This window comes from Brachionichthys hirsutus, chromosome 1, assembly GCF_040956055.1.
Source record: "Brachionichthys hirsutus isolate HB-005 chromosome 1, CSIRO-AGI_Bhir_v1, whole genome shotgun sequence".
Taxonomy (NCBI): domain Eukaryota; kingdom Metazoa; phylum Chordata; class Actinopteri; order Lophiiformes; family Brachionichthyidae; genus Brachionichthys; species Brachionichthys hirsutus.
In genome coordinates, this window is record NC_090897.1 from 5,218,775 (window position 1) to 5,246,247 (window position 27,473).

General features: G+C 40.1%; 1 protein-coding gene across 1 annotated transcript in view; it reads right to left on the reverse strand.

The window, feature by feature from the left end:
- Nucleotides 1–714: 714 nt before the first annotated feature.
- The window catches only part of spon1a (spondin 1a), a 30,813-nt gene continuing 4,054 nt past the window's right edge, over nt 715–27,473 (reverse strand). Inside the window, exons 3-16 of the mRNA XM_068760887.1 lie at nt 26,366–26,499; nt 21,652–21,725; nt 21,085–21,207; nt 18,014–18,162; nt 8,100–8,164; nt 6,008–6,209; nt 4,787–4,927; nt 3,533–3,608; nt 3,260–3,442; nt 2,954–3,124; nt 2,696–2,863; nt 2,169–2,333; nt 967–1,233; nt 715–878 (exon numbers count right to left, since the gene is read on the reverse strand). Of these exons, the coding sequence (XP_068616988.1) occupies nt 715–878; nt 967–1,233; nt 2,169–2,333; nt 2,696–2,863; nt 2,954–3,124; nt 3,260–3,442; nt 3,533–3,608; nt 4,787–4,927; nt 6,008–6,209; nt 8,100–8,164; nt 18,014–18,162; nt 21,085–21,207; nt 21,652–21,725; nt 26,366–26,499 (2,082 nt within the window). The remainder of the gene's footprint in view (nt 879–966; nt 1,234–2,168; nt 2,334–2,695; nt 2,864–2,953; nt 3,125–3,259; nt 3,443–3,532; nt 3,609–4,786; nt 4,928–6,007; nt 6,210–8,099; nt 8,165–18,013; nt 18,163–21,084; nt 21,208–21,651; nt 21,726–26,365; nt 26,500–27,473) is intronic.

The window sequence follows — 27,473 nt, forward strand, 5'->3', positions numbered from 1 at the left end:
TTATTGTAAAGGTGATAATATTCCAAAATATTAATATGTTAGAGGAACAGAAGAAAGAAAAAGAGGGGAAGTAATCTTGAAAACATCGACACAAGACTTTGGTAAAAATCTTGGGACACATTCTTATAAAAATAAAATACACAACAACAACAAAAACAACTATTTTCTAAACAAATAATATATAGTTCACTCATGGTATATTGACATGTACAATATTATAGCTGGCCAAATAGTCAACAGAATGTTTTGTGTCCAAGAAACAAATCAACAGTTGAAGGTATATAAAACACTGGAATGGCTGCAGGGCACCTGTGCTTTCAATGTCTGGAATATACTGTGCTATTTAAGGATACCACAAAGATATAACAGGTCTATATTATTAAATCAATTTTAATCCCATACGTATATTTATTTATGTATATATCATATCACATTAAGTTTAAAGTCACATTGTAGCACAGCTAGTTCGAACGCACAGAAGAATCGTTTAAATCGTCCTAGTTTAAATCCAGAGTTCTGCAGTGAGATCTTTACATGTACTTTCTCTTCATGATAATTGACCTGAGCTCTGTATTTAACCAATACAGATTCAAGTTGCCATTTTAGCCCTCAACAAAGTGCATTGGATCTTTGTGTGACAATGTCCCGTGTTCCCACTCCTACTGTCACATCTCTCGCTCCATTCGGCACCGAACCCAATTCCCCTCTTCCCTCCTAGCAGGGGTGCACGTTACAAGCCCTGATCTCCTTCCTGTCCTTGCAGCTGGAAAGCTGAGCAGTCTTCAATTTTTGCTTCGCAGTCATGAGCCGTTCTTGAATGCCTCCACCACATAGCTTGGTACATTCTGTCCAACTGGACCACGGTCTCATTTTACACCCTAAGAGATGGAAATTTAGGAAAGGACAGACTGTTAGAATAATGTGCGTCACTGTAGTTCTGAATGTGATAAGTGTGATGGTGGCAACCTGGATGCTCAGAGGTGACCTCAGCTCTGCCCTGCTTGCTCCTCCTCTTCTCGCGCTGCTCCCTGCGCCGTCTCTTCTCATCGCTGTTAGCCTGTCCTCGGCGGCACTTCCTGACCTTACACTTCTTCCTCTGAACGGCTTCAGAGCAGGGATCTCCTCCGAACTGAGGCTCCAGCTTAGCGACGCGTGTCCGGATCACGTGGCCTTTCCCGCAGGATTTGTTGCACTGTGACCACTCAGTCCACTCTGACATGACGCAGTCGATGGCTGAAGAAACAGAATCCGACACAAGAATGACGAGATATAGAGGGTGCACATGAAGCGATGTCCAGGGTGTGCATGAATTGTATCTTATATTATAGAGAACGCTTCTGGTTTGCTGTAAGATAAGATTTGTAAGATTTGTTTTGACATAATCACTATGAAAAAATAATAATATAAGCATTAGCAGCGGGAAGCATTAAACCAACAACATGGTTGGATAGATGCATACAGCAAATTACAATAGTAACGATGCCAGAGAAGCTGAGAAGTTCCGTTCAGCAAGGAACTGGAATAAATATGATATATATGTATGCTTTTTATGTTTAAAATATGCGTCATGCGTGCTTGCGCAGAAGGTGATATTACATCATATCATATTTTACAATCCGGATGAAATACAGTAGTGAGATAGAGGTCCCCGCCCTACATGACTGTGTTAAATACCATAAACATCGGCCAATAATCAACAGAGATATTGAGAAACAAATCTTGAAGCTCCACTGACTGCAAAGTTAACAAAGATTTCAAAGTGATCCAGAATCTAGGATCTCTTCTGGATAATCACCAAAATATAAGCGACTGTTCCAAACATTTCTTGAATATTTCATCAAGATTCATCCATAACCTTTTGAGTTATCTTGCTGACTGACAGACAGACACAGACAGACAAACCAACGCCTCACAGAGGTAATTACCATGTCCTTGGTTAGAAAAGGACATGTCAGGCTAAACATTTCAGGTCTGTCCCAGCATTTGATGCACTAAATGAGGGTTTTCATAGCACACAAACTCATTTGTGACTCACAAACAAGCAAACAAAATAAACAGATCTGGTTTGTACGTAGTTCTTTGTGCCAGGGTCACATAACAAACATGAAATTGCCAATAATTTCCATAAATTCTACCTGTGTTTGTTTTTTTTTTATATCATTACTTACGACACTCCGGTAGCATACACTTCTCCACCTGCTCTAACTCTTCTGAGCACTCTCCCAGCTCCAGGGGTGACTTGAGCATACGCTGCCGTGTCCTTAAACCTTTGCCGCACGTCACGCTGCAGTCGCTCCATTCGGACCACGGCGTCAGCATGCAGGGGATGGTGTCTGCACACAACAACGTTCGCTTACCTGTCACTTCTTGTTCTCACATTTGCATTTTACTTTGAAAAGAAAACAATGTTAACGGAGTCAGAGAAAGAGAAAGACGTAATTTAGTCATGAAAGACACAAGAGGAAAAACATAACCCTAACCTGCCGTGGGTTAGGGTTAGGGTTATGACTCACGACAAGCTGCTCGTGAGTAAACTAAAAGTAATTTATCTCATTAGTGCTACTTCCATGTATGAACAAGAGTTGGAGCACAATTAGGCTACCAGCCCCTTTAGCACCTAATTAGACTATTTTCTCAGGATTTGACGTGTAGGAGGTGTTGGGATCATTGCGGCCCTTAGAAATCTGCTACGTACGACATTCTGGCATCATGCACTTCTCCACTTCTAGTACTTCAGCCCCACAAATGGAGCCATCTGCCGGAGGTATCTTCACCATGCGCTCTCTCCTCTTCATGCCAAGACCACAGGTGGCGCTGCAAGCATCCCATTCACCCCATTCCGTAACTAGGCAACTGCTGGGAGCTTAGACCCCAGAGGGAAAAACAAAGGTACAGTAATTCTACAGACCTTCATTCATTGGATCCATAGTTTAAATGAAGAGGACACACTCACAGCATTCCTCATTGACTACACAGTTTTCATTCTCCTCTGTGGGCAAGGTGCAGAGTGAGCCATCATCAGGGAACTGCTTCACGTAGCGCTCCCGGGAACGTAAACCCATCCCGCAAGACAGACTACATGGTGACCAGGTGATCCATTCTGACATCATGCAGGTGGAGGCATCTAAGGTGTTACAGGGCAAAGGTGGATATGTCAGCATGCTTTCAAGGATTCCATTGATTTTCTGAGAGGTGCTGAAATCATACTTAATTCAAATGTTGCCCTTGCAAAGTCTTTGGTCTTTGAACACGTGCTCACCCTCATCACTGCATCCAGGTCCCATGCAAGGCTGAAAATCCTGCGTGTGTGGGCAGGGCACGCTCAAGTCCAGCTGGGCCTTCAGCATCCTCTGCCTCATTCGCTTGCCCTTTTCACATGTGGCCGAGCTGCAGGCAGACCATGGAGACCAATTGGAGTAGATGCAGGTCTCAGGAGTGTCATCTGTAGAATAGTAAGGGGACCAATATCACCACTACTTTCATGGCAAACTGCTTTTGGAAGCTGCAGAGCTAGATAGAAGCAAGGTCGAACCTTCTTCTTTCTCCTCCTGGGCAATATCTGCAACGATGTCGTCCACATTGTCTGGCACGATGTTGCACTGCTCACCCTGGGGGGGTTGGGGAAGACACAACAGTGTTTTCATTTTTTTTCCCCTTCACTTTGTATCTTCTATATGTTCTTAATCCCCTTTCTTTGTATGACAACCCCGCTAACATCATTGTATAGATTATCTTAATTCTACAAAGATTTATTTTGCATGTGTGAAGAGGCTTAATCTCCACCGCTGCCTCTAGAGGCTGCTAAAGGACTTCCAACCTTTTATCCCTTTCACAGGGTTCATCTCATTAGCGACAAAAGCATGATAGGGAACGATCTGTATTTCACAGGGAGTGAATTGTAATACGGTACTTGCCATATTAGTTTAAATCAACCATTACTTTTGTGTTGTATTGTCTTTAAAAGTTCCCTTTCGATGTTGAAACACAGCTTATTAGTCTGGATATAAGACGGCTCTGACAGTAATGGTTATTAGTCAAATGACTAAACATGCATCGTGCTATGAGGTGACTTAAAAATGTATCACATTTCAAAGTTTGTACTACAGGTCTGCACAAGGGTCCTGCCTATAAGTCAAACTACGACATCTCTTAATTGTCAATGGATGTGACGTATTTGTGTTCCTGACATGGATCCCTGCCAGACATCTTTGGACTTAGATAGAGGTCCCCGCCGTGCAGGACTGTGTCAAATCCAATAAACATCAGTCGATAATCAACCGAGATATTGAGGAACAAATTTTGAAGCTCAATTGACTGGAATGTTAACAAGATTTTCAAAGTGACCCAGAATCCAGGATCTCTTATGGATCTTCACTAAAATGTTATCAACTGTTCCTGGTCAGATTCCCAACATTTCCTGAAAATGTTGGGAAGATCCGTCCATAACTTTTCAATTTATCTTGCTAACATACAAACAAACAAGCAATCGCTGGTGAAAGCCTAACTACACGGCGGAGGTAATGATGGATGTGAGCAGTAACCAACGAATAAAGTAAAAGTGATGAGTCCAGCAGAAAACAAACAGCACAGACCTATTTAACTTATTTTTATGTCTGCTTGTTTGCTGTGAGAGAAAAAATAGCTCCACTGGGTTCACTGCACTTTGTAATAATACAGCAAATACATTTCAAGCCTTGTTTACTTCATCACTGTGATTCATCTCAAACATTATATGATTGTGTGAGTGTTAAGAAATGCTGTCATGATACAATTAAATACCAAGTACCTTTCGGGCAATGCGTTCAATCACCACCCTGGCTGTGGAAGTGATGGCGCCCCCTTCAGGGTCATAGAAAGGGCTCTGTGGATGATCCAGACTCGTCAGGGGGCGGATCTTTTCCTGAGGTTCAGTGGGCTTGTTGGGAGACTTAATAAAGGGCAAAGACATGAAGGTCATAAGAGATTTTTAGAAAATGACACAACGAGATCTTTGGGAATTTAAAGATATCCTTCTGTCAATAGAAGTAGAATCAGCACAAAGTCGGTAAAAGTTAAACAAAGGACAAACAAAGTTTGAGATCAGCTTCAGACTGTCATAGTTTATATGGGAGATGCTTTAATTTGTCAATTGTAAAGGTCTGCCAGCATGGGGTTGATAGAGGAATCACCGCCAGAGGCTGTCTGGAGGCAGAAGAACGTCTCATCCTTTATCCCCCCCGCTGAGGGATGAAAAGAAAGAAAGAAGGAAAGAGAGAGAGAGATTAACCACTAATTAAAGTAAGTAATGGCATAGGAGAATGTATCTCTGCTTTAATAGAGAGCCATTGCTCTGGACACGAACTGTGAAGGGTAGAGTTATTTTCAAGGATTATGGAACTCCCTGTAAACCAATGCAGAGAAGGCAAGTGTGTGTTTTTGCCACAAACACAAAGAAGAAAAAAAAAACAAGCCAAATGAGGGATCTGAGTAATAGTCAAATTATTCCAGAGGCTGACCAAAACAGGCCAGAGAGTACAAGTTCATTGGGTTCACAAAGCACAATGAGGAATCAGCCAAAGGTTTCTGCACAATATCATCATCAAATTTGTGCACATGGTCCTCTAATCCCTTCGTGTTAACTGGAAATGTTGGACATGTAGCATACGGCGCACCATGGTAAGGGTAGGGAGGGGAAGACGTTCAAGGCCGTTAAAGAAGAATCGGAAGGGTAATGACACTTAAATTGTTGCACACTGGCATCATATGAAGAGGGGAGAGAGCCGTTGATTGTGAAAGCCAGAGGTCGGACGGATGAAGGAAAGGTTGCCGGAATTACCAGGTCAAAATGTGGCCGTGAAAGGAAGACTCAGCTGGTGATGAGAGACAGGAGGAAGGTCAAATGGTGCAGAGAATAACAGTTTTCTGAAGGCTAGGATGATACACAGTAACTCATATTACACCAATTCAAACACACGCTGTATGCTAAATGCTAAATTAAATAAATGGCATCGTTAAAGTTTTCACTGACCTCATATGTCACCCCACTGTCAGTACCCGCATCCCAAGGGATCAGGTCTTGGATCACCTTCTGGACCCAACCACACTCTTTGGTACACAAGTCTTCAGCAGACAGCCCCACATTCCAATCTGGACTGGGCCCCAACATCGTCAGGAAGGACATGATGTGACGGGTCCGGTCGACGGAGAATTCAGCAGAGGGCGCGGCCCGACTGAGGAAGAGAGCGAGAATGAAGTGATAGAAGTTGTGTCGGACTTTCATGTACAAATGACATGCTCACAATGTTGAGTCAGCATGTTAAAAGAACAAAGGCACTGCAGTACTTGCAGAAAAAAGTGTCCAAAACACAGAAAGGTAGGAAAAGGATCTGCATCTATTTTTAGATGAGCTGTGAAAATCTAGAATAATCAGCTGATGAGATCCTCAGGATTGGCGGTCAGCAACTTCACACCTGTGCATCCTGTAGCTATCATTAACACAACATATACATTATTCTGTCAGCATTCAGCTGGTGAGTCGAGTACAGACTGAAGTCCAGTCTATGTTGAAAAACTGGTTAATTACATTCAACTTGACTATCTTGCCCAAAACTAATATGAATATGTTTACCTCCAATTATGATGCACTATATAAATTGCAATCTTTTTTCTTGGTCTGAGGAGAATAGCCAGTAATGGATGAAGTAATGGGGAGAACGGAACCACAGGTAAGAGATCATTAAAGCCCATGAGCTCTACGATTCTGGATGCCGCTACTGTGACAGGTAGGCCAGACATCTGCCTGATTCATTACAATGTAAATAAATAAAAGAGGGATCACCTGATGGTTATTGTAAGAATTGCTTACAGAATTCAGAATTGGGCAAAGATGCATTGTGTCTAAAGTTGCCATCATTCTGTTCACGTTACAACAACCAGACCACATCCTGAAGCAGCAGCTGGATTCACATACAAACCTGCCCGCTTACAGGCTTTAATTGGGTTTGTGTAGGTCACAAGTTCTGAATCAATTTCCATCGCTACTTTCAGTAAACGAATCTACACTTCAACTCTGCTTCCTTCCTTCCTTCTCATAAAAGATGAAGAAATAAATCAACTTCCATCTGTCTCATCTTCAAAAGTATAGAGCAATTTAGAAATCCACCATTACCCCACACAGGTTTTCTTTTTTTAAGGATCACAGCCTGAAGGGAGCTGTCACGAGGGAACTGCAGTGCTGTAAGTTTGAAGGAAGCTCCTTCAACATATTGGATTTGAAGATGCAAACTTCTCTCTAACTAACTATCAAAAAATGGATGGCAACATATTTTTTTAAATTACATTCTGAAACATGACACTTTCAGCACTAGCTCAGACGTTCTACATCTTTGTATGCAGTCTTCTCTTCCTCCTTTATTCATAAATACTCATGAACCGATGCCCAGTTCAACTCTGACTTCACTTTGCAAGAAACACCCAACACTAGGTTATCGAGTCTCGCTCTATTGATAACAATTATGTTTTAAAAACACTTGTTTCATTGTGGCATTTCAAGCCTCCTCCAGAGGAACTTTTATGCTCAATATTTCTGTTGCATTTTTATTTGTTTTGTGGTATTTTTTACACCTGCAGCAGCATAAAATGCCAATCTTGGGGAAAATAATGAATACCTTTACTTAAATTACATTTATTATTATTATTATTATCTTACATACTAAAAATATAATTTTCTTGTTAGGATTACAAATGACTAAAAACTGGATAGGTTATTTAATCTTCTTGTGGTTAAATTTCTAGCGTGTGCCTAAAGCCGGAAAAAAGTAAACCTTATTGATTTTTATGGGTTTTGTTTTGTTTTTTTCTTTCTGATTCTGATGACAGCATATTGTTTAAAAAAGTTATTATTATTTTTAATAACACTCTTTTAGATAGGAAGGACACAAACTGAAAGTGAAATGAAATGAGTGGAATTCTGCCACATTCTTGCTTGTGGCATGTAGGACTTCTCAGCAGAACTTTCATGGTGGAAAAATACTGCAAATAATGTGTAAATTGTGGTAAAACTTTAACATCCAGCAGCACAGTCAGTAGCAGATGTGAGGAGAGCGGGATGTGTAACTTACACGTTCAGTGGTTGCCAGGCTGGCCATTGTGCTTTCATTTTAATGACAGTCAGGATGTCATCACCCTAGAAGTCAGAAAGAATTAACTGAATTGGATGAATAAGTTAAAGGACAGCAGAAAAAAAAGACGAGATCAACATTCACTCTTAAATCACAAAATCAGAAACTCTTTCTCAATACAACTTTATCTAGGTAATGTTACAGATATTTTATATGCATGTAGCTACTAGCTACTATAGAGAAGCGTCAATCATCTGCTGTGTCTATTCAAGAGTGACAAATATCAGAAGAGAGGGTGATAATGACACTTTTTATAACTTCATACAAGTGTGCTACAAAGTTTAATGATTGGAACTGTAATGATTAATTGGTGTAATTACACCACATCATTAGCTTAGCATTAAATTATTTTAGATTTAGAATTAGAATTTCAGTAACCAAGCAGAACTGTGCCTATACTGTATCTGCTTTTATTCGCTACACTGTTAATGCAGGGGCCAAGATAAACAACTCACAGAGAGGACAGAACTCCTTTGGTCAAGTGCATGTAAAATCTCTTTTATATTGTTCCTTCCACCTTGTCAAATATTTCCAAAAACATACCATCAAATTCAAAATGTTCATGATGTGTTTTAATAATTATGGTAATGAAGCATAGCTGCCTTGATGAAGTTTAAATATTGTCAAATTGTCATCACCAGACAACCATATTCCTATTCAATAGCACCTCTAGTTAGCATTGTATTGCAGCATTTTCTGGCTGCTCTTAATAGCAAGAAGATTTTTTCATCCACAAGTCCCTTCCCACATAAATCAATAAAATACTGTTCTTCTTTCCTAAGTAAAGCAAATCTTATTTTCTTGTTTGGTGCATATATTATGGTTTAACCTGTTTCAAAGATAACAAGGAAGGCACAGGCAAGACCTGAAAACAATTTGATGTCTCGTTTTTATTTCGTATCAAAATGACCCGCAGTGTATGAGTTTTCCTTGCTGAATTAAAAAGCTGATTATTAACACAGATAATTAAAGTAATCCAATCAGCTGATTCTTTTTTTTCTAAATGCAATCTTCAATTTGCTTGTGTGTGCCAGAGGCAAGCAGAAACGGGTAGGATTTCAAAGACAATGTGCAAAGCAGCCATTCTGATACTCAAATGGAGTAACTGATTTCATGGATGTCAACAATCCACTGAACAAGTAGCATATTGTTTGCTTCTCCTTCTCAAAAATGTGTTTGCTTTTAAGAGAACCTGTTATTTATTTCCACTAATTGAACATGGAGCAGAAAGAAAATATCGAATTCTGCTGTGTCTCGTAGGATGACAGCAGCCGGACAGCCTTACAGAAACTCATTAGAAGTGTTTATTTAACTTATAGGATTCGGTATGGCATGTCATTTATCACTAAAGAGCCCGTGAACTGTGCGACACTGTGACATTTCAATTTCTGTGCTTTCCAATTTTAATTCAATTACTTATATAGTCTGTTTAATGAACCCGAGTCCCACCAGCCTCCTTCAGATCAAAACAGTCAAAAAATAATGCTGATTTACTGCACAAGAATAAATGCATTCACTAAATATGGTGCTTTCCTCATCGTGGGTGAGAGTAGGAACGTAGCTTGTCCAGTAAATCGAGAGCTTTGCCTTGTGGCTTAGCTCACTCTTCACCACAAGAGATGCCACCCACATCACCACGCAGATGTATCCCCAGTTCGCTGATCAATCCACCGCTCCCTTGTTTCCCCTCATTAATGAATAAGATCCCAAGATACTTGAACACTTTCACTCGTGGCAGCAACCCATCCCTGATTTGTAGGCAGCAATTCAGCCTTTTCCAATTGAAAATCCTGGCCTCAGAATTGGAGGTGGGATCACATTTCTTATTCTGGTACTGGAGAGAGGAGAGTCTACCCGTTAGTCCACACTCAAACTCAGGAGGAACAATGCATTTTTGTATTATTTTTTTACATTTATAATATTTACGTATAATGGGCTTTTTTATTTTTTTAATATTCATCTTGCAATCTCCTAAAACGTGCCTTGAAAATCAATACAAAGTTATTTTCGTGCTGCCAAACCCTATTTGTGTAGCCAACCGTTTTGTGCCGATGCATCATGTTGTGCTTCATTCATCAGTGTCAGACAACAGCAGCCTGACCCATCTGCCAAACTGGACAAACACCAAGGTTCGCACCATGGCACAAAATGTAACTTATTAAAATATTCTACACAGAAAATTGGCTCCCATTCAATTATCCCAGCATAGTCCAGTGAAGCAAAGGCACATTTATCACTGCCAGGACATGCCAAGACATTGGCAGTTGTGTCCAAAAACTGCAGGAGTCTTTGGTGGTTGGCAATGATCATGTGCAGTTTAATAAAAATTTGAAGCAAAGAAGAAATCATGCATTTCTTTGCAAGGTAAGAAAACTGACACCAAGTGAAAATTAGCCACCGGATTGTGATCCAATCGTCTTGCTTTATGTAAGAAATGCATTTAATCTAAAGGACCCATAAAGTTATCCTATTGCATTGATGGATACTTTATTTTAATGTTAGAGTACGAAGATATTAAAATGTTCTTCTCATCATGAACTATTAAATAGTGACACTGCAGGCTAGACTTGAGGCCATTGTTTGAGGCCTCTGAACCAGAGGCCAGGCTGATCGCTGGGCTGGAATAGTCCAGCCACATCTCCTCACACTGGGGACATCAGGCGTGAAATTGGCAAAACGTGCTGAGGTTGCAGTTTTTAAAATGCCCAGTGCCATTCGGTGCACGCTTCTCCCATTAGCAACCCTGGGTTCTTTTTCATTTCTTCCATTTGTACGACAATCTGGAGGACGGTTCTTCTTCCTGCTCACAGGAACCATCCTGCTTGTCAGGCAACATAGTGTTTCACAGTGATTGGTTGGAAGAAGGATTTATCTGCATGTGTCATCTATAATTCTTATATTTAATGGACAATAGCTAGGGAATATATTCTTGTTTGTTTGCATGTGAAGCAATACTTTATGTGCATATGCATTTCCATGTGAATGGCGTCTATGTGCATGTTGCTCTGTGCCTCACCTGAGTCTTTTATTGACCAGGTAGCACGCCCATGTGCCTGCTCATGCATTAATTGGCTCGTCAATGTCAACCTGGGGCTAGATGGAGTAAATTATATGTCGATCCACTACTAAAAAAAAACATGCTCAAATAAAGACAGAAAAGTGAATTATTTCATCAGATTTATATGCAGTAGCTGTGCATAAATTTGTGTAACTGTGGAAACAGTATTTTTGTTCCTCTAGCTCACTTGGCCTTCACCTCTTTCTATGTGTGTCAACTGTTCAAAGTTTGTTTTATTGTCAATTCAGCAGCATGCACTATAGACACACAGAGGATTGCAATTCTGTTTCTCTCAGACCTTAGGTTGGTGCAACAACGAGCATTTATAACTAATAAACAATAGAAAACTACACTATTCGAAAAAATTGACTACAATTTAAATAGAATGTATGGTAAGGCACAAAACAGTTCTTCAAAGGCCGTAATGCAATTGTGCAATGATAGAGAGGACAACTGAATAATGAGGGATATTGAATGCTGTCAAGAAGGTTTGAGCATTTGATCAATTCAACCACCAGATCAGAATTTGTCTGCAGGATGATCTACGCTGACGACAGGAACTCCATCATAAATACACATTTCTGAGCATAGATATGAATATTTTATGTGTAGGTAGTTTCTTTTTTGTAAGATATTTGCACAATGGGCCTCATAATACGTGGGGAAAAAAACCCATATCTCCACCTTAAAGTGGAGTCCTTTCCAGAACAGAGAATTGTTTGTATCAATTAGAGAAGACCCATCATGCACTGCAGATGACACACTCTGTAATCTTAGAGGGAAAAGATTCATGTTGCATGAATAATTTCCATTTTGTCATGACAAGCGCAGTGAACCTTCATTTGTGATGCACGATTTAGCGTTCTAATTCCCTGTTAGGCAAGAAATGGCATTTAACCAGGCATCATGCAGATAAGAACAGAGTCCCAGATTAATTGGGTTTCATGTTGGCTGCTAGCTCCTCTGACAACTGTTAAGGTTTAAAATCAATATGGGCAGCAAGGTGGCCAAGCAGCAGTGCTTTTAATCTGCGGAGGAAATCATTGTAAACCTTCTTCAGAGTGCGTTTAATCTGAACGGATTTAAACTTCATTTGGAGTAATAGCATTGTTTTACTTCCAAAAGCACATATTGACAAAGTCTAAAAAGCCATGCATCTCAATTGAAACACCTTTTAGTTGGGAGTATGGTCAAGAGCACAAATTTAATTGCCCATTTTTAATATTCACCAGTGACAAGATGAAGAGACTGACGGTGGATATAGTATAATAAAGGCCATTAGTCCTAGGAGAGCATGGACTCTTCAAGGATGTGGTCTCTCCACAACATTGTTGGTGCTCATATAAATTCACCAATTACAGATCTGCTGCAATTAACTGCCGCTGAACAAATGAACACGATTGTGTTTCGTGGCTCGAGTGTTGGTGTCGACTGCTTTACACTGTAAGCTAGGCTTGATTTACATTCTGTTTCATGTCATTGTGTGTGGAAGGACAATTCCTCCAGTGCTATAGATAGATGTAGTGTAGTGATCATATGGGATCAGGCTACATCACTGTCTTAATATGGAGACAGATCTGTAGGTGCAGGTTCCCAACGCAATTAAACAAACAGTTGTACACTCAAAAACAAATTGACTTTATGCATTTTAATCTCACATACATGTATTTTAGACACGATTACATAACATGCATTGGTTTATAATCAAATCCAGTCAATGTGAAAAATGACTGGCCAATGATTAAATTGATAACTTTCCTAGATATTTCAATTATTGCATACAAGTGGGAAAACTTTGCACAAACATGATGTGTTTATTTGTGCTTATTATTAAATTGTATAATTTCTTTCTGCCTCGCATTATAATAATAAAATTGTATTCACTTACACTGAGCCTATGCAGTGAATTTAAATGGAAATGGGCTTTTATTTAAAACACTTACCGGTACATGCAATTCATGGGTATATTTATGTATTTTTTGGGTCTCACGCCAACAGAGTCAACCTGACACTGAAGCAAAAGGGAAGATGAGACTGCTGCATAAATTGCCTCTATCATTCACACATTTCATGGTGATAACTTATACTAATGGCTGTTCCAGCTTCCGGCAGCTATGGACGGCTTCTACAGCAGGAATACACCCACCGGAAACAGCTAATTCTGCCTTTTCAGCAGTACAATTTTCTCCTATAATCATCACGGGAAAGTGATCATTGGTAATTATGATGCAAATACCGCTGATATATTTCATCTCATGAATGTAGCCAGGAAATTGCATTTCCTCTGATATGCATATAACTGGCAATTTGATTCTGAAATATCTCCTCTATCTTTTGCTGTCATAAGAGTATAGATCCATTACCGAAAACAGATTTATTGAGGCTGCTTAATGAATAAAAGACTACACTACTTTATAAAAAAAAGATTTATTGTATTTGCTGGTCTAGATCTTATTTTGTTCCATACAAAGTAAAACATTAAGAAGAATCAGTGGTTCAGCTCTGCACAGTCTGTAATCTATCAAGCACACACACAATGTTATCCACCGCAAATGCAGTACAAGTACTACGAGAAGGACTCCCACTAGTATTATAATCTCATCTCATAAGATGCATAGTTCAGTAAACATGTGAGGCATGACATTCTCACACAAAAATATCTATAAATACATCTACTGTTTGTACTCCTCTGGTATTTCTGCTCCACTGAAACACTTCATGAGGCAAATTCAACACTGAGCCAAATTAAGTACACAAATAATAATTGATTTGACAACACAAATGGGTACAAATTGACAAATGAGCTGCTAATACTCACACAATGTTAAATAGTGCTGTGTGTGACTAAAAATGAGAAGTCTTAGGCGGGGATAACTGCAGATAGTTGCAAAAATGTCGAAATCACATTAAAATATGCATACGGAATCTCCCCTTGTGGGACTAATAAAGGAATATATCATCTTAATAAACCTGTAGTGTGTTTACTTCTCTCTGCCACCATTTAACACACACACACACACACACACACAGTGACACATCACACATGATATTGAATGACATTGAACAATATTCATTATAAGGGTTAGGGTTAGACGGCAGAAAAATAGTTACTACAAATTTAAAAACATAATTTCAATAAACTGTGTAATCCGATATTCATAGGAATTCAGAATAAAATCATCCATTTTAATAAGACCAACAAGACAAATGTCTAATCCTTGATTGCTACAATGAACAAGCTTCAGCTGCCTCCAGACAAGATGTCAAAAATAATCCAGCTTTATCCAAATGACAAGCCCCGAGTCCTAAACCAGCCAGTTAAATGAAAATTATGGGTGGTATGCAACACACACACACACACACACACACACACACGCACACAGACAGGGATGACATATTCAAGCTTCTCTCCATGAATATACAAACACAAAGCCACACAACTGAATACAATCTGGTCTAAACGAACCTGGATGAGAATCATCATTCTTCTTCATGACAAAATAACACTTTTCATTGTGAGAAAACGAAACATCTCAATTATCCAAAACCTCATGCATATGAAAACCCAGGAAGACACACACATACACAGCAAAGTAAGCACATATACCGGCTAACTCGAACCCACTGCATTTCAAAATGCGCTAGCCTCTGGCTGTGTTGCTCAACTTCTGCAATCATAATAACAGTCCTGGGAACCAGGGCAGAAATTACGGCTTTTCAGATCTTTACTTTCCAAAGCATGAATATCCCTGCTGGGTCCAAAAAGCTGACTTGACAGGCCCAGAGAAATTTAATGATTATTTAATTCTAATTTTGGATTCTTGGTGGGGTTTTTTTCTTTCTAAGTAAAAGAAGAAGATGTCCAGAAAATAAAATAGTGATGTAGGGAGAAGTAGCCACGGGTGGTTAGTGGTTTTATGCGTACTTTTAAACCGACCGAGGTTTGGCATGCTACGCCAGGGCTTGGCAAGGCTAGATGCAGAGGTGGAGTTGATACTTTACCCTGTGGGAGGCTTCATATCCTTCTGCATAAAATACTTCTCATGCAGTATCACTCATGTACAAATACAGGAGGAAAAAGAGGCTGTGTCATGCTGCGTGAGAACAGACTAAAGAGGCTCTGGTTTATTTAACATCTTCTGCTCCCAATCTGCTGTGTCCACAAGGATGAAGCGCAGCATACTGAAATGAGCTACCTGATTGAACTGTAATGATAGAGGCACGTTGTCTTCATCCCCGGAGATGGAGCCTTTGCCATTTCGTTTGAGTTTAACCTAAACCCTGCTGCCCAAAACAGAAAGCCTGAAGGAGATTAAGCTTCACTGACACAACATTAAATACAGTAAAGTTGACGAACTAGTCTATTTCATGCATCCCATATACATTAAGCTGCTGCCTTCAAAGAGCTTCAAAACTGACCAATGAAGAAGTAAAGGGAGAAAGATTTACAACAAGCTAATTAATGATTCCTGTTTTTTGGGGGGGGTTCATAATCCAAACAAACGCTACTTTCAAAGCCAATTTGTTTGGTTTGGTTAAAATAAGTCAAGGTTTCCTGTTAGCTGGTTCCTGTAAGCACTATGTTTTGACATTTATTTTTCTGCTTTAATATGACATGAGTAACAGAATCATTCCAAGCACTGTGTGTATCCATAATATATTGGTGTTGGTTCATTGTGAAATGGGAATGTAGTGCTCCACTCCTCCATGATCACATTGAATTTTTCCTTTATGAAAATGAACAATCTAAGAGCAGCTTCCTCCATCACAAATTCTCGTCTGTTTCGTAACTGCTGCAGCGAGAACACGGACCTAATTCAAAGCAACTATATGCAACAGTCCAACAAAACCTTCCGTGGTTTGATCTTAAATGTGCAAGCTACTTCTTGCAGAGTGTGTTCATCAACCTAAATTTGAATGTGATAATAAAGGGAAAGTAATAAAAATGTATTTTATATCAATCCTGCTCAGAAATAATATGCTGATCAATGCAGTCGTTGGCTCGAGTGAAGCCTGGCTGTGAATAACAAGTTTGCATTCATCGTTAGTTACTCCCTCTGATGCCCCACCTGACACAAAGGGAATCAGCTTTCTGTTGGTGTCAGCATTTAGCAAGAGGCTCTCCACGGCTCCTTCGCCCATCCTCCTTACCTGAAGGGCATCGACAGTCCGTGTGATGTCGGAGTCGTATAAAAGTACATGCAAAGACTGAGCAATAGTTGTCTCGAGTAACAAACCAGCTTTTATTTTGTTTCTAGGTTTTTGTTTCGAAGCGATTCAACATATTGGGCAAAGAAGATAGCTCACCCTGCCAGGCAAAAAATCCCAAATATGTCATGAAGAACAAAAATCAAGGCACAAGCCCGGATAACTATTTACATAATGATCAGACAGATGAGCTTTTGGTTGCTGAAAATTGCAGCACAACCTGTCCCAGGTGTCCCTTGCTAGTCTCTGACAAAGGTGTCATTTCCACATGCAGGAACCACATGAAATAAATGTACAAATGTATTTGTGCCTCCAGAGTGTTGGTCTTACTGCAACAGTAGGCTCATTGTTAGCACTTTGCTATCTTGAGAAAATTACTGTCCCAAAAAATATACTAAAATAAAATTACTTCTCTGACAAACATACATGCAGTATGTGCAATCATTTGGATAAGCAGAGTGCAATGTCGATCGTAGATTGTGCGAAAAATGTGGCATGCCTTCCTGTCAAGTCGTTGCACTTTATCATCTGATAAGAAAAAGCCAAAATAATAATAATATAATCCTGCAAAACCTACTATTGAAAGTAGAAGGTTGAGCCTCTGCAATTTAACTGCAAACGCCACGTGGCAATAAATTCTAAAAACGAAGGCTGCTCAGCACACTAGCTGCATCAATCAATAAGCTCTTGTACCATTTCAATCTCTCTGTCTCTGGAGGTTGAGGAGAAATGTTCATCTAATGATCCTGGTTGAGAGATGAGAATGATATAAAAACGAGTGCGCTGTAATGGCAGTGGGGCAGCAGTAATGACACATGTTCACACAACGAGACCCCATTGTTCACACTATGCTCTCATTATCTGCTGTGACTCCAGGTCTTCAGTATTAGCCTGCAATAAGCTCTCTGCAGGACCATCTGCTCTGCCGGCGTGGGCTAAATGCAGCGAGAAAGGCAAGTGGACAAGGAGAAAGATATGCCATGCTTTTTATGGATGATAGAAAGAAAAAAGAGGGCAAGGAGGAAGAAAGAGCATGGCAGGTGAAGTAAAAGAAAGGACTAAATAGTATCATGCTACATATGTTAGGAAGGAAGGTGCAACTTTTGAAAGTCAGTTTAAAACATGAGGTAGAAGCATACATCCTATTGTATTGTTCACAATAATAATAGAATGACATTTAACATGATAAAAGAAATGTACACTGTATATCAATACACGCAGTATTTAAACTTTACATGGAGAACGTAGCATTGCTACTGGCGCCGCTGAAGAGAAGTTGGCACCAAAGAAGAATGTGACCTCAGTAATATAGAACTGGTGCGAGAAGACCGCAACAGAACTGGGCAACGCAGCAAATTTATTTCACCGCCACATGCAGAGGCACTAAGTTGAGCAGGGCGGTTGGATGCAGTTGTGTACAACGATCAACTGAGCAGCAATGTCAAATCAACACTGACTTCTGTCATCCCTACTTAATAAAGGCATGCAGACCTTGCAAGGCCCCAGAAATGACATTCAAGTCAGCGTTTAGATGAAGAAAAGCAATCAATATTATCACCCATCATCTCCTATTGCTGGAGTATCTTACCTTCTGTCTGATCTCTTCCTCCATTTTGACCGGGGAGCCCAGCTCAGCTACCTGTTTAACGCCATTGCTGGAATAGCCGCCATATTCCCACAGCACATAGCTCTTAGAATGGGAGGCACCAATGATAGCTGACCAGTGATTGGCACGACCTGTTGGGAAAAGGACCACATAGATTCCTTTAGTGGGGAACCCCAATCTGTTTCGCAATCAGATGCAACACCTCTTTGAAAGCACACTTTGATGGACAATTAATTCAGATACAGTTTAACCCTCTACTGTTATACACCCTGGACAAGCCGCCAGGCCATCGCAGGGCCACACATAGACAGGCAATCATCCACACACACTCAGGGGCAATTCGGTGTAACCAATTCACCTAATTTGCATATTTGTGGCGTTGAGAGGAAGCCGGAGAACCCGGAGAAATCCCACACAGACAGAGAAGATGAAAACTCCTCACGGACAGGCCGCAAGTCGGATTCGAACCTTTGACCTTCTTGCTGTGAGGCAACAGTGCCTATACCACTGCAACACCGTGCTGCCCATAGTATTAGAGTCCAAAAATCATGCCAGCCAGTTTATGTAAAAACAATTATTAATGAAAGTTGTTATTCTTGTGCATAGCCTACAGTATTTAGTCAAGATGACGCCGCCTCCTATAGGTCATCTGTATTCCCAAAATAGACCCCGTACTCTGCAGCTCAGTAAGTTAACCTTGCTGCTTTCCGCTGATTCCCATGTGCATGTGGACAGATTAATCACCCCGATTGTAACCCATTCGCTGTGTCTGCAGCATTCTCCTAATAGGAAGCTTTGTTGTGATTTATTCACTTCATTGGGCAGTGCAGACACAGCTAATGACAACTTTTAAGTGGAGGACTTGGGTTTTCCCAACTTTTTGACTTTGAAGATACAAAGATGAGAACTGGACAATGCTTGGATGCACAGCTAAAGGAAGAGTGCAACGGAAGGTCGCAGAAGCTTGGTGGTGGATCTGCAGCAGAGTCTGTTGTGTGGGGGTAGCACCTTAATGATGACCACATTCATCCAATGTATTGACCATATGTCTGATTGATGATGACTCAGATTGTTGATGACCTTGAATTCAGTAATCTTTTGAAACATTCCTGAGGCCTGGTCGCGGAGGCAACAGTCTGAGCAGGGATTTCCAGACTTCCCTCTCCTCGGACACCTCTTCCAGCTCTTCCGGGGGGAATCCCGAGGCATTCCCAGGCCAGCCAAGAGACATAGTCGTTGTGCTTTCTTTCCAAGTGCATTACATTTCTATGTCGTTGTATATGAATGGCCTCTTAAGTGGAAAGTTACCTGAAATCTTTCGGATCTTTATAGTCTAGAAACGTGGAAAAGAGCTGCTGGCTTGACTGTAGCAATGACCCAGGTAAAAAAATATCTTGAATGGCGTTTCTACAGTCTTCATTTTATCTTCGAGGTTTACTTAGTCATTGCAATTACAAAGGCAAATCCATGAAATGTTAACAATTACTGAAGCAAATTATGGTTTTTCCCCCATCTGACCTGTTCATTAGTTAGTTTTTGGTGTCTGTCCAGATTATTTAAAACATATTGGTGGTTCGCTATTTTTGCTGATTGTCTTTCATGAATTTTTAAGGCCACTGTCCTCCAGGCTTTCATAAATATTTCACCCTGCCAGGCAGGGAGGCATCGCCAGTAACTAAGACTAATGACTTTGGTTAGAAGTTTTATATTCATCATCTGAGCCTTTGGCATAAGAGAGAGGCAGTATTCGTTTGATTCTGTGCCAGTCTGCTCTTTTGTTGAACGTGGTGTCCAACACGTATGAATTGTTGAGTGTTAATGGTAGGAAAAGCAGAATTCTTTTTTTTATTATTACTCTGTTGTTTATATTAAAGGGCAGTAAACAGAAAACATATTTATTAAACAGGTAAATGACAATATGGCTATTGAATTCTAAATATAAAATGTAACTATGCTTTTCCTTGTCCTCAGAAGGTATTGTGAATTTTGTCCATTTAAAAGCGATGACAAATATGATGTTTATGAATGCATCATCAGTCTTGCATGAAAATATATAAATCTCATAATCATTTTGTCAAGGGAAATAAAATGTTAACTCATAAAGATAAGGACAGCTAATGGAGCTACTGTCTTGATATCTAAGTTATCAGTCTAAGCTTCAGTGTATTGTTTCCTTAGAATACATTATGATGGGACATTTATTTATTTGGTCAATAAAGCCATGTGAAATTATTTATTCTTCCTTCTCCTTCTCTCAATCACCAGGTAATCCCACAAGGCAATGCTTGTTGACAACCAGGACAGTGTCCATGCTCAAAATACTCTGTGTGTCTGACTGACCTGCCATGCCTTGGGATGAATAGCCATGCGTTGCTGCCCGACTTACAATGAGGACAAAGGGGGGAAGAAAAATATAACATTTGGCCTGTTTTCCCAACTAAAATGTGGTCTCAGAATATGTGTCACTGCAACGGTCCGAAGCTCCTACAATTGAAGGACATACAGTAAAGAAGGATCAGTGGTTACCATGGATATGACTTCATACAAGGATAAATCCGATGTAGCTTCCTGAGAGATGAGTTGAACGCAGGGGACGCTCGTCTTGCCCTGTCCTCTTTTAAGATGTTCTATCTGTGGGGTGTGTATTTGCGTATGTGTGTGTTCGGGAGTGACACATTACCAATGCTCGCTCGGCGAGTTAGTAAATTAGAGGTCCTTTCAATCAAATATTCTTACAAAAACAGGAGTAGAAAGTTCATTGTTGAGGATGTATTTCAGCCGAAGATGAAGGCTATTGAATCCCAGCTGAAAACAAACCACGAAACCCATTTAAATGAAATGAAGGGACAATGAAGGAATAAAAAGCGTGCTACTCAATGAGAAACATGGCGGTCTGTGGCATTGTCATCTGTGAAAGGTTTTGGCTGCACAAGCAATGTTATCAAGACAAATTTAACTCTTTTCATGGGATTATCTGACAGTAACAAAAGGCGGTTTCATTCAATGTGTGATGGAGCTGAAGTGGCATGACGTAAATCTGAGTTTCTGTTTACGTGGGTAATCTTTGGGATGAATCTTCTCCGACCAGTTCCCGAAGAAGGTGACTCGGTACTTTGCTGTTCCACAGGCACAGCAGTCCAGGAAAGGCTTATCGGTACCATCTCCATATAGTGACTCTATAGAAAAATGAAAAAGAGGAAGTAAAAGTTTAAAAAAAAAAGATGACTTTGGGATATACAGATATAATATAAGGAAGGAGTGGGACTGGTGTCCGTCATGCCGGAGGTGAATGATGAAAGGTTAAAAGGAAGAGGAGAGGGGAGGAGAAAATGGGAGGATAATGAATTCAAAAAGGTTCTTTGGATCTGTTGCGCAATGTGGCATCCAATGTCATGCACAGCCAGGGGTTGCATTCATCTGCAATCACTCGCATGTCAAAGCAGAACAGCAGAGAGGAAAATCCCTGCAGCAGGATCAAAAATAACAGGTAAAATAGGACAAGAAGACAAACTGAACCGGTTAAACATCAGCAGAGAGTGGAATAGAGAATCAGCATGGAGATTGACAGGAAAATAAATTCCTCCTTAATTATTCAGTTCATGTCAATAAATGAAGCCTACCTTTCTCACACATTCGCTTTGTGAGTGAGCCTTCATCCTGGAAATAGATTATCCTCTTCTGAACAATGCTTGCCCTACGCAAAGATATCAAGAAGAGAGCGAAGCAGTGAGGGATGAACTCTGATTGGAGAACTAAAACCATGTGCAAACGTTGGTGGAAGGGACTTAAGTAGTAGTGAGTGTCATAATGGAAATAGACTGGATGATGGGAGGAAGAAAACAACAGACGGCAGTAAATGTGGCACATTTTGAATTTAAAGATCCAATCTGTCTGAAATAAATCACAACAGATGGGACAGATGCAGAATTATCCATACTAATCTCGTTTACCTTTTATCACGTCTAAAAGCCGGTATCAGAGCCCACTGGGAAATTCTGAGGCTGTCCTACCTGTCAGGTATTCACACACAAAGGGCACATCGACAATAACACATAGCCAACACATACATAAAAATGAAAGGTTGGATAGCAGAAAGAAAGATTTTTTTAAAATGAAAAATCCCCAGCTAAATGCAAAGTGAAAACACTTTGCACAGTGCAAAGTCGACAAGGTCAACTGTGTGGATATGAACTGACTCGACAGGGAAGCAGAAATGCTCCCCTGAATGTGAGACCTGGCAGAGGGGAGAATCTCTAGATTGAGCTGTCTGAGATATTTGTTCCATTGGGTGGTGGCAACACAATCTTTTCACAGCACACTACCAGAAAACAGGACTTTAGTCACAAACACCCAGATTTAAACCGACTCTGACTGCAGGAGGGTTTCCATGGGAATAAATCCCAGTGATAAGGTGCTGGTGTAACATCTGATCCAGGCGGGGCCCTAGCCAGCTGGATCATTTGGATGTAATGTCTTCTTGAGAATCAGACCCCCACTGAGCTGTACTAGTGTTATGCTCCAGTGATCTCAGTTTATCTCAAGGTTGATGAGGAAAAATATATAGTAGACAGAAAGGATAAAGTATCATCAAAGATCAGAGGAACGAGATACAGTAGATTAATGCCCCTTAATCAGAATCAGAATCAGAAATAGTTTATTGCCATTGTCAGTGAGGGTTCACAGACTAGGATTTTTTCTCGGTGAAGTTGTGCTAAATGTAACAGTAATGACTAAATACAAAAAACATAGTACAGACACATCACAAAAATTGTGATGTACGTAATACTATAATCTAGTTGTGTAAATGGGCTCAACACATTTCTGCAAGTTGATATTATTTTTTATTTAAACATTCGGAATAATAAGCTTTTCTTAGATAAGGTCACTGTCCAATTCTTCATATCATCACTGAAGGACATGTTTTAACGGATCTAATAAAAATCTAAAACCTTTTATACATCTTAAAACTCACCAACTACATTTGTTAGACCCATTAAACCTTGAACTTCTGTGTGTTTCCGCTTAATGAATTTACTCATTAGGACGTTTGCATTGATCGACAGCCCTTAATTGCAATATGCGTCTGGATGTTCTGCTCCATTTCTCGACAAGTTTTCATCACAGAAGTAGCGTGATTATAAAACATGAGTTCCATGCAGTAAAGCACCGAGCCGTGTTGTCATGCATTAATAAATAAATATAGTTGCAATAGACACATTGGGGGATTCAAAACAATTAGAATAAAAATATTACTAAGTGGTTGACAGCATGTCATCGCAGCAGTGCTGTACTGTGACAGCATGGTGTCTCCCTAAATCAACGCCACACGTTGAGGGGACAGAACAGGCAACAGACTAGACGAGATAACGTCAGCCTTCAAGTGCGCGATATTACACTGTCGGGTGTAACGTTTGATCCCAGAGAGAAAATTATTCTCTTAAATCACTTGAGCACGCCTTTTAAGAAAGTACAAGTGGTTCTCCAATATTGTGAATGAGGATAAATTTGTTTTGGGAGGGCAATTTGTACAATCCAAGTCTCCACAGCAACAGGGAAGACGAGTATGGTACAGTCTTCACTTATCAGATTGCACATTATCTCATTTCTAGGTTTAATTTATCAAGAAGTTTGGGTGTATAATTAGGACAAACAGAAAGAAAAAGAAATTGTGTTTATGATATGTCTTCTAAATAGAGATATACTTAATAAAGATATGCTTACTATAGCTATACAGTCTGTGAGTTAAAAATAATAGCCGTGTTAGCAATATGAAAGAATGCAAAGAAAGAGCAATGTAATGAAGACCACTGGTGAGAGTTTGATTGAAATAGTTAAAAAATAAAGCAGCCTTGATGTTCAGAGTCTCAAAATCACGACTTACTTCCATGCCAGTCAATATACCTCTTTAGCTAAATGCTCCATTTCTTTTATTCTTTCTCAGATAATCTCTCTAACATGGTATCATATTCTTAGACACACACACACATAATTATGTGATCACAAACACATACACACACACACACTTCTCCCACACATTATATTAGATTATATGTGAAATGATGGTGCTGAAAGAACAAGTATGGCTTACAGCGGTCAGATGCAGTCATTCATCAGAAGATGTCTCACGAGCACGTCTTTAATCGTTCAAGCTTTAATTCAATCCCACCCAGTTTCACGTAACGCCTCACTTTCTGCCTCACTGCTTACCCACATTCCCAGTCAGGCAATCTAGCAGGTAATGCTTATTTAACATCCAATTTAAATTCTATCTCACTTTGCCAGGTCTAAATCACCACTGATCCCAATCACCCCAATAGGCGTGAATGAGAAAATAGGAAAGGAAAGGGAAAAAAAATCTTTCATCGTCTAAATTCTCATTTTCATCCACAATAGAGGCAAAAAATATATATAAAAATATCTTTTTTTTTTCTGCTCCTGATAAAATCACGTACTTTTGTTAAATGCTATGTACTGTTGCTGCGGATGCTGCTGTATTAATCCATGAACCCACTACACGAGATTGAATACATCTACATACGGGTCTGCTTGTCTTTAGTTTCTTGTTGAATTCCTCCTTGATCTGTATTCTCATTGTGCTCAGAGAGATTCCAAAAGCTGCAGATGCAGTAGCTGTGACATTCAAAAGATCACAGATATACGCCGTCTCACATCAGAACACAACAGTAGCAGTGTAGGCAGTATATGGATGAACTTTTGATGTGGCTCACATTTTTTTCAGAAAAATATTTTTTTGGAAAAACATTACCATAATGAAAACCATCTTTTTTTTACCAATCTATTTTTCACAATGACATTCCACATGACTTCCTTTTATGAATGCGACTCTTGTACTTCATTACGATACCCCACTACTGCTTGTTGCCGGTTGATGGTAGAACGAGCATCCCGGCCTGACCATAATTATTGAGGACAAACCTCGAATAGGACCAAGCCTTTCCATCTAAAGGACGACAACTGCCAATTACGCGGGCGCAAATGAGAACAAAACAAGATTACTGGCACAGTATTTGAGTTCAATAAGAGATACACGTACGCGTATATGCCACACACACACCTGCAATTTGATTGAAACATGTAATGTAATGACCAAGAGCTTTGCTTTGTTTTACTTTTTTCCAGGCAGATGAAGAGCAGCTCTTTGTTACCCTCGCTGTGCTCATCTACATACAGTATATATCTACTGTGTACATATCATTTCACTTCTGTTGCATCTCTCTGTGTGTGTTTGTTGACTGCGCTGACAGTTAGTTTCTATTTCTGCTTACTGAATGCAGTCCTGCCATTGCAACACTCGTCTCTTCGGGGAGAGCAGAGGTGTGCGACTTGCTGTGAGACAACGATGACAACAGCAAGACAAAAAATGAGAACAAAGAGGAGCAAAGAGAGTAACACCAGCATCAGATCCTGTATGAATAGTTGGGCAGGTGATGAAGATGCTGCATGAGGGAACACTTTACACCCTCCATGGCGAGTTTCATAATAACAGGCAACCTTTTTTTATCATCCATTAGATCCGGTCACTTGAAGAACGCAGTATTGATACCTGCTCCAATAACATGGAAGTAATGCATCGATCAGAAGGCTTTCTGTGCCTCAGTATCCACCTCCTGCTTTTCCCTACAGTACAGTTTTAATGAAATGCTTTCCCTCATGATCGATCCAACTGAACATCACTGCATGTCTGAACCGATGCCCAGAGGACACACAACAGTGGAATTGATTGGTGTTACTCATCTGAACAACAAACAACGGTAATAAATAGCGCATAGGCTGGTAAGTCATTCTGTGTGTAACTCTGTTTGCCTGTGGGAATGAATTAAACAGTCAATGTACATGAGCCTGATATCTTAAACAGTGCCATTAGTACAAGTAGTAGTAGTAAGTAGTTGTAGTACACTTGTTGATAACAATTGTTGACATAGTACAAAACACGCTGGGAAACTCTTGGAATACTGACAGTTAAAAAGCACAATTAAATGAACTACCTGGTAGTACAGACAGTAAAATAAAATCCAGCAATCAATGTTACAATTAGCTCCAGCCTCCCTGGCCTGCACAACTGCCCCGAAAGCAAAGTCCAGATATTCCTCCCAGCTACAGTCAGAGAAAGTTTCATTGGAAGCAAAAACAAAAAGCACATCGTTGACTGGTCTGACTGGGAAAAGCAAATTGACCTGAGGGTTATATTGATGTGCATCTATTAGTATGATTGACACAAACAAACAAATCAACAATCATCCTCTCATTGACAGACACCAAACACAGTGAATGACATCACATCAAGGAGAAGCATCGGTCGCTGCTCATACATACTTGAGGAGGACACAGCCGGAGCCACTGGGAGGGGCAGTCCAATATACCTGGATATTGGTACGTCTGCGAGGAGTGCTCTCTGCCACTGCAGGGGGGCAGTTAGTCATGAATTGTGTTTCCTCCTCATCAATTACCTGCAAAGCATGGACACAGTCATCAGTGACAACTCATAAAGTCCTGAGACTAGAGGCCCTTTAAACATCCACATGTGAGTCTCTTCATTATATGGAAGCATTTCATATTAGCTTCCTGTCCCATTATCAGCTCAGGCATAGTGTCATTCATTTGACATTTTCAGGAAGCATCAAGTGGCCTACATGAGAAAGCAGCTTAAAAAGAGTAATTATTATCAGTTGTTGTTGTCATGGAAATATGTCTTTGTCAGTGATTTGTTATTATCCGCTCCTTCCAGCTTTCCTAAATGCTACTTTCTTTACCAGAATTCTCGCATATGCCCTGGTTCCAACACCAGTTTGGATGTATACGCTGCAGAATCCAGAGGTTCGGGATCACAAAATTTTTAATAGAAATAGGATTAATAGAAAACGGGGAAGAAACATCATTTTGCCTTATGGAAACCTTGGTTGACATCACATCTAAAATACCTGAAATTACTGTAAAATAAATGCTGTATGCTGCAGGATTATCTTCAACCAGCTATTTAAGTTGTTCCAAATGCTGAAAGGAAACTGTCTCAGTGGACAGCATCGATGAGTGGATTGTCCAGATGAATCAAGTGCACCAATCAATGCAATCAATTGAATTAAAACAATTAAAAGCAGTCAGTCTAACACCCAGATTCCCAGGTCAACTGCAGAGTCAAAATGTCTGCTGTCCTCTGCACATCTGAGACACAAAGCACTTTATTGATTTCAACTCGACAGAAAATTAGTAGAGTGGGGTTGCATGAGGGGGAACTGTGGGCCAGCTAATATTCGCTACCAAGAGAGCAAGGGGCTCTCACTTAATAGGAAGTGACATCATGGCTGTGAAGACGGGGAACTTTCTCACTCTATAAAGCTGTCAACAGAGAATTTCCTTTGTCCTTCCGTGCTATAAATGAGTTTCCTCTGAAAGTGGACTGAGTGCAGAACGGCATGCCTCTCAG